Source organism: Cervus canadensis, chromosome 18 (genome assembly GCF_019320065.1).
Source record: "Cervus canadensis isolate Bull #8, Minnesota chromosome 18, ASM1932006v1, whole genome shotgun sequence".
Classification (NCBI taxonomy): domain Eukaryota; kingdom Metazoa; phylum Chordata; class Mammalia; order Artiodactyla; family Cervidae; genus Cervus; species Cervus canadensis.
The window spans coordinates 50,052,073-50,065,119 of record NC_057403.1 but is presented as its reverse complement, the minus strand read 5'-3'; the positions used below and the strand labels follow the sequence as shown (position 1 = coordinate 50,065,119).

At 38.8% G+C, this 13,047-nt stretch overlaps 1 protein-coding gene across 1 annotated transcript in view; it reads right to left on the bottom strand.

The window, feature by feature from the left end:
- Positions 1-9,778, bottom strand: part of C18H16orf87 (chromosome 18 C16orf87 homolog) — a 34,136-nt gene extending 24,358 nt beyond the window's left edge. Inside the window, exons 1-2 of the mRNA XM_043436867.1 lie at positions 9,486-9,778; positions 4,385-4,481 (exon numbers count right to left, since the gene is read on the bottom strand). Of these exons, the coding sequence (XP_043292802.1) occupies positions 4,385-4,481; positions 9,486-9,551 (163 nt within the window). The 5' untranslated portion in view covers positions 9,552-9,778. The remainder of the gene's footprint in view (positions 1-4,384; positions 4,482-9,485) is intronic.
- Between the last annotated feature and the right edge of the window lie 3,269 nt (positions 9,779-13,047).

The window sequence follows — 13,047 nt, the reverse complement described above, 5'->3', positions numbered from 1 at the left end:
TGTTTATAATAGCCAGGACATGGAAGCAACCTAGATGCCCATCAGCAGATGAATGGATAAGGAAGCTGTGGTACATATACACCATGGAATATTACTCAGCCGTTAAAAAGAATTCATTTGAATCAGTTCTAATGAGATGGAAGAAACTGGAGCCCATTATACAGAGTGAAGTAAGCCAGAAAGATAAAGAACATTACAGCATACTAACACATATATATGGAATTTAGAAAGATGGTAATGATAACCCTATATGCAAAACAGAAAAAGAGACACAGATGTACAGAACAGACTTTTGGACTCTGTGGGAGAAGGCGAGGGTGGGATGTTTCGAGAGAACAGCATGTATATTATCTATGGTGAAACAGATCACCAGCCCAGGATGGATGCATGAGACAAGTGCTCGGGCCTGGTGCACTGGGAAGACCCAGAGGAATCGGGTGGAGAGGGAGGTGGGAGGGGGGATCGGGATGGGGAATACATGTAACTCCATGGCTGATTCATGTCAATGTATGACAAAAACCACTACAATATTGTAAAGCAATTAGCCTCCAACTAATAAAAATAAATGAAAAAAATAAAAATAAAAAATAAATAAATAAAATAAAATAAACATACTTGTCCCACTAACAGCATGGACATGTCTTACTCATTTTGGAGACTCAGAAATGAGTTGACATGCCTCCCCAGCAAATCTACTGAGTGAATCATTCCAGAGTTTCCATTCCTTGAATCAAACTCTTAGGAAGCAAGAACCAGGAATCGATTTTTAACAAGCTCTCTCCTATATAACTGACTCCATATAACCCTATATAACCCAATCCTATATAACCCTATCCAGCAAGTCTTTAAGAACTAATGAATTAGTAGTAAATCCATTAGCATGTTGAAAAGGAGCAAACTCAGAGGCAGAAATGGAATTAAAACAACTTTCTGAAAACAGTATGTTGATTCCTTAAAAAACTAGGAATAAAACTACCATACGACCAAGCAATTACCACTTCTAGGCATATACCCTGAGGAAACCAACACCAAAAAAAAACCACATGTATTTCAATGTTCATTGTAGCACTATTTACAATAGCTAGGACACAAGAGATGTCCAATAACAGATGAATGAACAAAGAAGCTGTGATACATATATACAATGGAATACTTCTCAGCCATAAACAGGAATGCATTTGAGTCAGTTCTAATGAGGTGGATGAACCTATTATACAGAGTGAAGTAAGTCAGAAGCAGAAAAACAAATATCATATATTAACACATATATATGGAATCTATAAAGATGGTACTGATGAAACTATTTGCAGGGCAATAATGGAGACACAGACATAGAGAACAGACTTATGGACAAGAGCAGGGGAGAGGAAGGAGAGGGCAAGATGAATAGAGAGGGTAGCACGGAAGCATATACACTAACATATGTAAATAGAAGGCAATGGAAACTTGTTGTATGACTCAGGGAACTCAAACTGGGGCTCTGTAATAACCTAGAGGGGTGGGATAGGGAGGGAAGGAGGTTCAAGAGGGAGGGAACATATATACACCTACGGTTAATTCATCTTGTTGTATGACAGAAACCAAACCAATATTCTAAAGCAATCACTAAATCAATTAAAAATAAATATAATTATTAAAAAAATGAAGGAAGGAAATAATCTTAAAAAAAAAAATAAACAACTTTCCACCCATCTCTCCATAGACCTAGGATAAATAGGCCTCCCACAGACATAAATATAATTAATCCTTGAATCATCTCCTACTATAACTATTCTTTGTCTAATCCAGCGCCCTTACTCAGTTAACATACTTCAAGAGCTCACTTCCATCTTGTAACCCCACAAACTATTCTCTATATAGTAGTCAGAATGATCTTTCTAAAAGGCAAATCAAAGCATGGCACCGTCCCCTAGCCTCATTCCACCTCCCAGGGATAATTTCTTCTCACATGCTAAGAACAAAAACCAAAATCTTACTCTAGTTTAAAAGCCTTAAATAATCTGGCCCTTGTTTATCCCTCTGGCCTCATCTCAAACATTCTCCTGGTTTTACTGTCTACATTGCAACCATGCAGGCCCTTCTGTTCCTAAAATATATCAAACTTTTAACAACCTTAGAATTTTTGCAATTGCAATTTCTGTCAAGAATGGTCTTCTTCATGGATACTACCCCGCTGCCGTGTTCCTATTCAGTCTCAGCTTAAAATGTCACCTCTCAGAGAAGCCCTATTATTGTCACCCTGCTTAAACTTATATGCAGAGTACATCATGAGAAACGCTGGGCTGGATGAAGCACAAGCTGGAGTCAAGACTGCCGGGAGAAATATCAATAACCTCAGATATGCAGATGACACCACCCTTACGGCAGAAAGCAAAGAAGAACTAGAGAGCCTCTTGATGAAAATGAAAGAGGAGAATGAAAAAGTTGGCTTAAAACTCAACATTCAGAAAATTAAGATCATGGCATCTGGTCCCATCACTTCCTGACAAACAGATGGGGAAACAATGGGAACAGTGAGAAACCTTATTTTTTGGGCTCCAAAATCACTGTAGATGGTGACTGCAACCATGAAATTAAAAGATGCTTGCTTCTTGGAAGAAAAGCCATGACCAACCCAGAGTGCGTATTAAAAAGCAGAGACATTACTTTACCCACAAAGGTTTGTCTAGTCAAAGCTATGGTTTTTCCAATAGTCATGTATGGATATGAGAGCTGGACTATAAAGAAAGCTGAGAACTGAAGAATTGATGCTTTTGAACTGTGGTGTTGCAGAAGACTCTTGAGAGTCCCTTGGACAGCAAGGAGATCCAGCCTGTCAATCCTAAAGGAAATCAGTCCTAAATATTCATTTGAAGGACTGATGCTGAAACTCCAATACTTCGTCTACCTGATGCAAAGAAGCGACTCACTGGAAGAGACCCTGATGCTGACCCCTCCCACCCTGAAGGTGGGAGGAAGAGGGAACAACAGAGGATGAGATGGTTGGATGGCATCACCGACGCGATGAACATGAGTTTGAGTGGGCTTTGGGAGTTGGTGATGGACAGGGAAGCCTGGTGTGCTACAGTCCATGGGGTCACATGGGGTCACAAAGAGTCAGACACAACTGACTGACTGGACTGAACTGAACAGAGAAGCCCCCAATCACTAAGCCAAAAGCAGTCTTACAGTCAGACACCATAGCACTCTATTTTAATTCCTTACAAGGCATTTATTACAAGTTGATATTCTCCCTATTTGTTCTCTATTTCCTGCCCACAGGAATGTAGTAATATCTATGACAGCAGTGAACCTGCCTTGACAGTAGATTGATTCACTACTTTAGACCCAAGGCTTAGAACAGTGCCTAGCATACAGCAGGTGCTCACATATACATCTGTAATCAATATACTCTTATTTGGGGTTCAAAAACATACAAACTTCTTTTATTTTATCAAAGATGACAAAATTTCATTTTTAATAAATATATCCACTGAATACACCCAATCTGTCTATATTAATGGGAAGATAAAATTCAAACAAAAAAAATTTTTAGATATATCAGGGAATAACAAAGAATAATCAATGTGTCTAAAAATTATATTCACATCAAAATCAGGTTGTATATTTTTCAGCCACCAGTTTAAAAAAAATTAAAGTTGTTACAAATTTTACCAGCATTATGAGGGGAAAAACCAAATGTCTATCAAGCAGTAAACAGATAAACAAATTGTGGCATATCCACACAAAGAATACTACTAAAACTAAACAATAAAAAGGAATGAATTCTTATTGACATATATAACAATATGGCTGAATCTTAAATCATGCTCAGTGAAAGCAGCCAGGCAAATGAGTACATACTATATGATTCCATTTATATAATACAAAGTTCTAAAACAGTAACAGCAGATCAGTGGTTATCTGAGGCAAGGGGAAATAAGATGGCTAGATCACAGAGAGGAACTAGAAAACTTATGGGAATGATGGACATATTCATTATCTTCATTGTGGTAATTGTTTGATTAGTGTAAACAAAACTTATCAAAGATACACTTCAAATATGTGCAATTTATTGGATGTCAATTATACCTTTATTAAACATTAAAAAAAATTTTTCTTAAATCAAATTAGGTCACTCCCTAAGCCCTTCAGTGGCTCTTCATCCTCCAAAAACAAACAGAAAATCTGTCACAAGCTTTACCAGCATTGGTGAATTAACATTTAAATTAGAATGAATGGCATATTAATGTCATAAAGCCTATTTCCAATAGCTAATAAAAACCAAACACATACTTCAATAGATTTTATTTAAATTCAACAAAAATTGAATAGTAAATTCACAAAAACTAATTTTAATTTTCTACATTGAAAAGCTAAAAATATGGTAAACTCTCACAATTACCTGTAGAAGATGGTGATTTTTCTGGGTGTTTTGCATTTAAAAGTTTTCTGCTAATAAATATGTAACCACAGGGACATGATTTACATGCAACAGGAACCTACAGACAAAAAAAAAAAAAAAGCACAATTTATTATTACTACTTTTCTGTTGTTAAACTTCTTAGTGTTTATTTAGCTTCTTGAGCTGAATGATAAGTTACCTGAAACAGGAATCATGGGTTTATTTAAACCCCACCTCCTTACAATAAATGATGAGATAGGTATTGGGTCCTCTACATCTTCACATTCTACTAATGCATTACAACACGAAGACTACAGCAAATACACAATAAAAGTGTGCTGATGTAAGTGAACAACAGAAAACCACAATAGGATTGATCAGAGCCAAGGAAAATATATTGGAAAAAAGGTGTCATTTCCTAAAATATTAGTTTAACAGCAGTTGATAATAGTTTAACAGCAGTTGATAATATATTGGGGGGGCATGGTTGGGAAGTCATTAACGTAATCCCAGCATAACATTTTGAGGGCCCCACTGGAATAAGGAGATTAGAAATAGTGAAAAGGTAGATCTATAAGACATTTCAGAGGGTAAAGAAATGAAAACAACCCAGGTTCCAACATGAGAGGGTAAGATGCCAATTACTACTGACAGGAAAACAAAATAGTTTACAACAACCAGTTTGAGGGGCAAAAGTACAGTATAAACAACAAAAAATGTAGGACAAAGCAGGAGTTGAGATCTAGGATTTTAATAATCTCAGGTCCAGGAAGGAAGTTTGATAAAACACTTAAATTCTCCAGGCTTCTGTTTCTAAATCTATAAAATATTTTTACAAGAGGCTCCTTTCTCCATTTCATATGTTTTTTTTAAGTCAAATATTACTGAAAAAAGTTTTAGATTTTCCTCTACAATTGTTTCACTAATATTAACCTTAATGTTCCTTGGACTGGGGACACATTCACTAAGGACCAGAAATTAATCTCAACAAAAAGTACTCACAAAATAGTAATTACAATTCCGGTTTGTAAGATAAATTCCATTTGCTGTAAAAGTTTAATTATGATTATAAAGCTTTCATCCATTTATGTACAGAATGCCTCATATTCTAGAATATAAATATTTGATCTAAATAAGCTAAATCATAATTTGGGGAGAATTCCTTTTCTTTGCAGTAAAAATACTAAAGAAAGAACTCTGTTGTGTACTCATGAAAAATAACAATGAATTCTACAAAAATAATCAAAATAATCAAAAATAAACTCTAGTATGTCTAACAGGTTCCTTTATCAAGAATATAATGAGATTCTTTCAAAAAATGGCAGAAAATGTAATGTTACATTTCTTATTAGTGAAAAATATGCCTAAAATAGATAAGTTTTGTCATTTTAAAATTTCACATCTTCATAGAAACCAAGCTCAAAGGTACTGACTCATTTCCTTTACACTTAAACACATCATTAAGGGCATACGCAGTAATATAAATTGTTTTAAGTTAATGCTACCCAAAAAACAACAGAACACGATGTTCTTATTCAACAGATCCTTTGCTACTCAACAGCCATTTTCTTTCAGCTACTGAAACTCAACAAATTGAAATTTAATTCTGTGTCTTATACACAAAAAATACATCAACCCAATCCAGAAATAACAGAGTGCTACAGTTAGATGAGAAATTTAACATTTGGCTTTCGGATGACTAACACAATCGATAGGCTGATTTACATCCCTTAATGAAAGCATCTTATGTGCAAGGAACATTTAGGTGCCTGAGCTAAATCACCCTAAAGGCCTTTTGAAAATGGAAAGTTCCTTTCCCTCACACCAACCCTGGAAAAAAGCCAACTAACCACCACCACAATACAGATCCTGTAAAAAGAATTATTAAGCAGGGTGGCCAACTTCAGTAATATTAGTCTCTTTAAATTATTGTATAATTTAGATTTTTTAAAAAAATCTAAACTTCCTTCAAATTTCAGTTGCAATGCCAAAAACAACAGTAATGAAAGTTCTAATGCTATACTTTCAGGATTTTAAAATGGAAGAAAAAAATTCAGTTTTGCTTACTGATGGCTTGTGAATCAATTTATTCCTTGAAAAACAGGTATTTGGATTGTTTGCACATGTTTTACAAGTAAGACAAGCTTTAAAAAAAACTGCACAAAACAAAATTCTGGCCCTCCCTATATTGTTTCACTGATTTAAAAAAGCTCGAAAAATAACCACTTTATGGAGACAAAATTCTGGCCCTCCCTATATTGTTTCACTGATTTAAAAAAGCTCAAAAAATAACCACTTTATGGAGAATACATCTATATTCTTTGTTGCTAAGGGGAAAGTTACCTATAGCAGACATATTTGCTAAAGGTCACATAAAATTTTCTAAAACTTTTTTCCAAAAAAGGGGGAAAAGCTGATCCAATAAAGAAGAAAACAAAAATGCAAAAACAGAAACATACACCAAAGACACCAGAAAAATAAAAAGGATCTTGACTACTACTATACTCAAAATGGCTCAGTAATTTGAATTAGTGGATGTGAAACCCGTTAAAAATGAAAAGTATAGTGGTTTAGATGTTTCAGAACTATATTTTCAATAGAGGCATGTAAAAGGGGATGTTATAAAGCAACTGAAAATCTAGGTCTTTGTTGTTTACTGATCTCTGTACCTGTTTTTAAACTTACACATACAGAACATGTGTAAATCTACTCAGCTGAGGCAACTTCCTCAAACTTTAAAGATTTTACATTTATGCTTATAAACTGTATCTAAATTGTAATTTAATGTTAACCAGGCAACTTAGAATAACAGCAGTATTTTTTTTTTAAGTTTTTTTAAAATGGCTTTCGGGGTTATAATTTTGCTCATTTATAAGAAATCTGTACTTTCAAATAATTAGAAAGCTAAAATTAATCTATTATTTTCTTCAATTGAGTTAGTAAAAGACAAATAGCTTTTAAGAATTACCAAAATTTGAATTAGTCATCATTTAAGTTATCTTAGTTATCTTAAGTATTCAGAATAAAAGACAACATAAACATTTTAAATTATGTTGTAGCTTGCTATGCAATGAATTGTGTCCCCACCCCGCCAAAAACATCCCAGCAATAAATTCATCTGTTAAAGCCCCAACTCCTCAATGTAATGGTTTTTGGAGATGAGATAATTAGGTTTAGATGAGTTCATGAGGGTGGGGCCCTCATGATGGCATTAGTGTCCTTTGAAAAGCAGAAAGCTCTCTTTTCTGCCAGGATCTTGGGGCTTCCAGCCTCCAGAACTATAACAAAATAAATTACTGCTGTTTGAGCTACCCAATCTACAGTATTTTGTTACGGGAGCTGGGAGAGAAGGGTTGTGTGTGTTAACAAACAAAATGAAATACGGTATTTCCAAATAAAATGCTGATCACGTTTTGATGAACAGATAGAAAGACTCCTACAAGTTTACAATCCTTTCCTCTTTCTTCAACCAGGATATTCAAAACAGGTTAAGGTTACTTTATGCCAGGTACTGCAAGGTCATGATTCACACTAATTGATGTCCTATAGACACTGGAATGCATAATGCATACCATGTAAACCTTAGAATTGTGCATAATTAATTGGAACAAATGGAAATGATTTAAATATTGAAATAATCTTCGACAAGGAGACTTAAATAAAGAAGTCCAATTTTTTCAGAATTTTACAAATTTAGTTCAATGGTAAGAATGGAAATTTAACTTTGGTTTGGAAAACATGGCTAAACTGCTTTTAAAATGCATATTCAATAAATCATAAAATCAATAAACCATAATTTTCCTTGCACAGTCTTCCTCTAATCAGTACATCTACCATTAACCCATAAAAGACACTAAATAAAACATGTAACATTTTCTGTTAAAAGATTTGCTCAATCTTTAAGTTTGCTCCTTAAAGAATGCTCTATAATCAGCTCATTAAAAGAATCTTCAGCCATTTCAAATTACTCCTCATTTTAAAAAGAAAGAAAAAAAAAAGAAAGGGGGAGGAGAGAGGTAGTCATTTTGAAAAAATTCTCCCAGTGGAAAAGGAAAAAACACACCCAGATCAGCATGTTGGCGTGAAACAAGGGCCCTAGTACTAATGCTTTAACTGAGAGTTTTAACTCATTAGATTATAAGGTTTTAGAGGAACGGGTGAAAAATGAGGCGTTCTTAAACTAAAAGAGTAAATGAGATTTAAAACATTACAGCTGTGACACCATTAATTCTGTGTGGAAAGCAGTCATTTAAAATTCATAAAACCACATACATATTTTTTAGAAGATCTGGAAGCAGAAATCCTAAATTTTTAACAGTGGATACCGCGGCGGGTAGGGGAACGTGAGAAGAGCCCAGAAAGCAAGGGCTTCAATGGGGACGTAATTCAATTATATTCCATTTAAAACAATGTACAGAAAGGATTCACGATTATTTACGGCAAAAATAATATATTTTAAGAGGAAAGAAAACTCCATATTTCGCCAAAACTTATAACTATTACATTGTGGGCCTTACTGTCACATTTAAGCATCCGTCCAGGTGGCGGGGACAGTTTGGGGGGGTCCACCGTACACATCTGAAATGGAAACAAAGCAACCCTGACTGGCAGGAGGGGGATTTGGGAGCCAGGAGCCCTGACTTGGGAGTTTGCACATCAGGCACTCTCGTCGGGGCAGCAGGGCGCTGAGGGACCGTTCTCGTCCACTTGGGCCGCTGCCCCACACTCCTGCCGCTGTCACCGGAGCCGGCCAGGCTCCTCGAGGAGGCTCCGGACAGGTCGCCCCGTCGGCTTAGGATAAACCCACGCCCCCTCTCACGCAGCCCAGCCACAGGGCAAGACACTCGCCCGTCTGACCGCCGCTAGGTGGACACCGGCCGGGCCGCGGCTCCGGGCGCTTCCCCGGCAACCCCTCGGCTCGGCCGGGCCGGTTTGGGGCTCCCGCGGTGGCCACAGAGCCCGAGGGCTGGCCCACTCGCTCGGCCGCCGGGACCCCGGCGAAGCGGCCTCTCCACAGCCAACGGCCACGGGCAACGGCCGCCTGCCCGCGCGCACCCGCTCCGCTGGCCCGCGTGTTCGGTGCCCGGCTCCCGGCGCCCACCTGTTGGTCACACTCGGGGCATGATTTGGTGGCCATCTTCACTTTCTTAGCTCGAGTTGCAGACATGCTTCTCTCAGGCGGCGGCGGCGGCAGCAGCAGTGGCGGCGGCGGCGGTTCGGGCTCCGCCCCTCGTACCTCAGCAGTCCAGCCTCTGCCCGCGCGGTCCCCGCTGGCCACACCGAGGCTCTGACGGGTGCGCGCGCGCGCGTCCGCGAACTCGAGCAGAGCCTGCGGGCCGAGGAGGCGGGGCGCGGCGTGCGCCGGCTCCAAGGAACTGCGGAACACGCTTCCACCCACACGGCTCCGGTCCTCCAGCGGGTCCCGATTCTCACGAGAAGATACAGCCTGGATTTTCCGACGGGACAATGGACACGCCCTCTCTCGGCCGGATGAACGGCGTGGAGGCGTGGCTAAGCCGGGATTCGACAGTAACGGGCGTCGGGCTCCACCAACGAAAGCACAGAAGGGGCGGGTCGTGCTACTGAGCACGCCCCCTTCCCCGGAGGAAGAAGGTGAGTGAAAAAGCAGGTGGGAGGTTAGACTTTTTGCACAGATACCGACGTTTGATAGACTTCAGTAAATGTTAGCAAGTCTAATCATTGAGAAATTATAATAGACAGCTGATGAGTCTGCTAGATGCCAGCCTTAGGCTCTGCACCGGGAGGTATGAAATTCGTTAAGTCAAATATGTATTGAGGGCCAAATCTGCCAGACAGGTTTGAATACTGGGAGGTGCCTGTCCTCAAACACGTAGTCTAGAGGTGTAGGGCCTAACATTCAAATACAGGGGAAATGAGTTGTTGGGAGGAGTAATTCGGTTGACTACAATATCAAAATTTAAAATTCACCTCGCCTTTGATCTTGCAATCCCATCCCTAAGAATTTGAAATATATTCTCCAGCTGTGCTCAAATGCATTTGTGTGAAGATGTTGCACTTCGCAGCACAGCTTGATCAGAAACAGCCCAGGTGTCCACCAACAAATTGCCTGAGCAAATTTAGGTATGCATACATCAGAATTATCATTGCAGTTTTTCAAAAGAATGATAGTTCTATATGAAGTGATATAATGATCTCCAAAATAGTATTAATTGGAAAAGCAAAGTACATTACACCTTGTTTAAGATTGTGTCAAATAATATGAAAATATATTTATGATTACATTAACATTAAGAGACTAGAAAAGGAAGTGGAGGGCAGGAAGAGGAGGGAGACATATTCCATATAGTATTGTATTTATGTGAATTGCCTACTAGGTTAACTTAATATGACATAGGACAACCCCTCACCACCCCCTGACTCCTCCACCCCAGCAAAAGAGAAAAGGATCTGTACACAGCTACTGAGAAGGTCAGCTGACACATTGTCAAAGGAGTTGGTGTTCCTAGAAGGCTTTCTTGTAGAGTTATATCCAATATTGAATCCCTAAGGAAATCAGGGGTAGCTTGATGTTGTGAGTACACCAAGTGCAAGACAAAGAGTTAAGACTGGCAATGTGGGTCATATCCAGCTGTGCAGACAGGGTCTTTGCTACCATGGGAAGTAGTGTGGGCTTCTTCCTGAGTGTAGTGGGGCAGTGGAGGTTTTAGTTTGGGGAGTTAACAGGATTGTATTTGAATTTGATAATGATTGGACCAGGAAACACCTCAGGTATTAAGACCTGAGGCATGGGGAGAGGATGGACAATAGAGGAGAGGGATTTTAAAAATATGAAGGCCATAGTGTTAGTAAGACTTAAGGAGCTATTTTGTTGGTGGAGAGCAGAGGCCATGGATATTTCCAGGATGACTCTCAAACTTCTAATGCAAAGAAAAAGAGGAATAGAAGTAACGAGGAAGATGGTACTTCAGTTTTCCTTGGAGAATGGTGTAGGGCATGAATTGGGAACCCAGGTCCTGTAATCCTGGCCTTGAGGAGTTTTCCGAAAATTTCATGACCATTATATCTACTACTGTGGGCAGGAATGCCTTAGAAGAAATGGAATAGTCATCATGGAATATATAGGAAAAATACCAGCTAGTAATAAGTCTAGGTAGGAAATTAAAATAGGGCACTGTTTTAGAGGATGACTGGAAGATGACTTTTGCTTGCGTGGTCAGGGAATGCATATCTTGAGGAAGTAATATTTTAGCTAATATCTGAATAGATGAAGGGGCTAAACATGAAAATGTTTAAAAGAACATTTCTTAGAAGAAATAGAGTAGCCATCATAGTCAACAAAAGAGTCCGAAATGCAGTACTTGGATGCAATCTCAAAAACGACAGAATGACCTCTGTTTCCAAGGCAAACCATTCAATATCACAGTAATCCAACCAGGAACACTGAAGAAGCCGAAGTTGGATGGTTCTATGAAGACCTACAAGACCTTTTAGAACTAACATCCAAAAAAGATGCCCTTTTCATTATAGGGGACTGGAATGCAAAAGTAGGAAGTCAAGAAACACCTGGAGTAACAGGCAAATTTGGCCTTGGAGTACGGAATGAAACAGGGCAAAGGCTAAAAGAGTTTTGCCAAGAGAACACACTGGTCATGGCAAACACCCTTTTCCAACACACAAGAGAAGACTCTACACATGGACATCACCAGATGGTCAACACCGAAATCAGATTGATTATATTCTTTGCAGCCAAAGATGAAGAAGCTCTACACAGTCAGCAAAAACAAGACTGGGAGTTGACTGTGGCTCAGATCATGAACTCCTTATTGCCAAATTCAGACTTAAATTGAAGAAAGTAAGGAAAACCACTAGACCATTCAGGTATGACCTAAGTCAAATCCCTTATGACTATACAGTGGAAGTGAGAAATAGATTTAAGGGACTAGATCTGATAGACAGAGTGCCTGATGAACTGTGGATGGAGGTTCGTGACACTGTACAGGAGACAGGAATCAAGATGATCCCCAAGAAAAAGAAATGCAAAATAGCAAAATGGCTGTCTGAGGAGGCCTTACAAATAGCTGTGAAAAGAAGAGAAGTGAAAAGCAAAGGAGAAAAGGAAAGATATTCCCATTTGAATGCAGAGTTCCAAAGAATAGCAAGGAGAAAGACTTCTTCAGCGATCAATGCAAAGAAATAGAGGAAAACAACAGAATGGGAAAGACTAGAGATGGCTTCATTAAAATTAGAGATATCAAGGGAACACTTCATGCAAAGATGGGTTTGGTAAAGGACAGAAATGATATGGACTTAACAGAAGCAGAAGATATTAAGAAGAGGTGGCAAGAATACACAAAAGAACTGTACAAAAAAGATCTTCACGGCCCAGATAATCATGATGGTGTGATCACTCACCTAGAGCCAGACATCCTGGAATGTGAAGTCAAGTGGGCCTTAGAAAACATCACTACAAACAAAGCTAGTGGAGGTGATGGAATTCCAGTTGAGCTATTTCAAATCCTGAAAGATGATGCTGTGAAAGTGCTGCACTCAATATACCAACAAATTTGGAAAACTCAGCAGTGACCACAGGACTGGAAATGGTCAGTTTTCATTCCAATCCCTAAGAAAGGCAATCCCAAAGAATGCTCAAACTACCGCACAATTGCACTCATCTCACACGC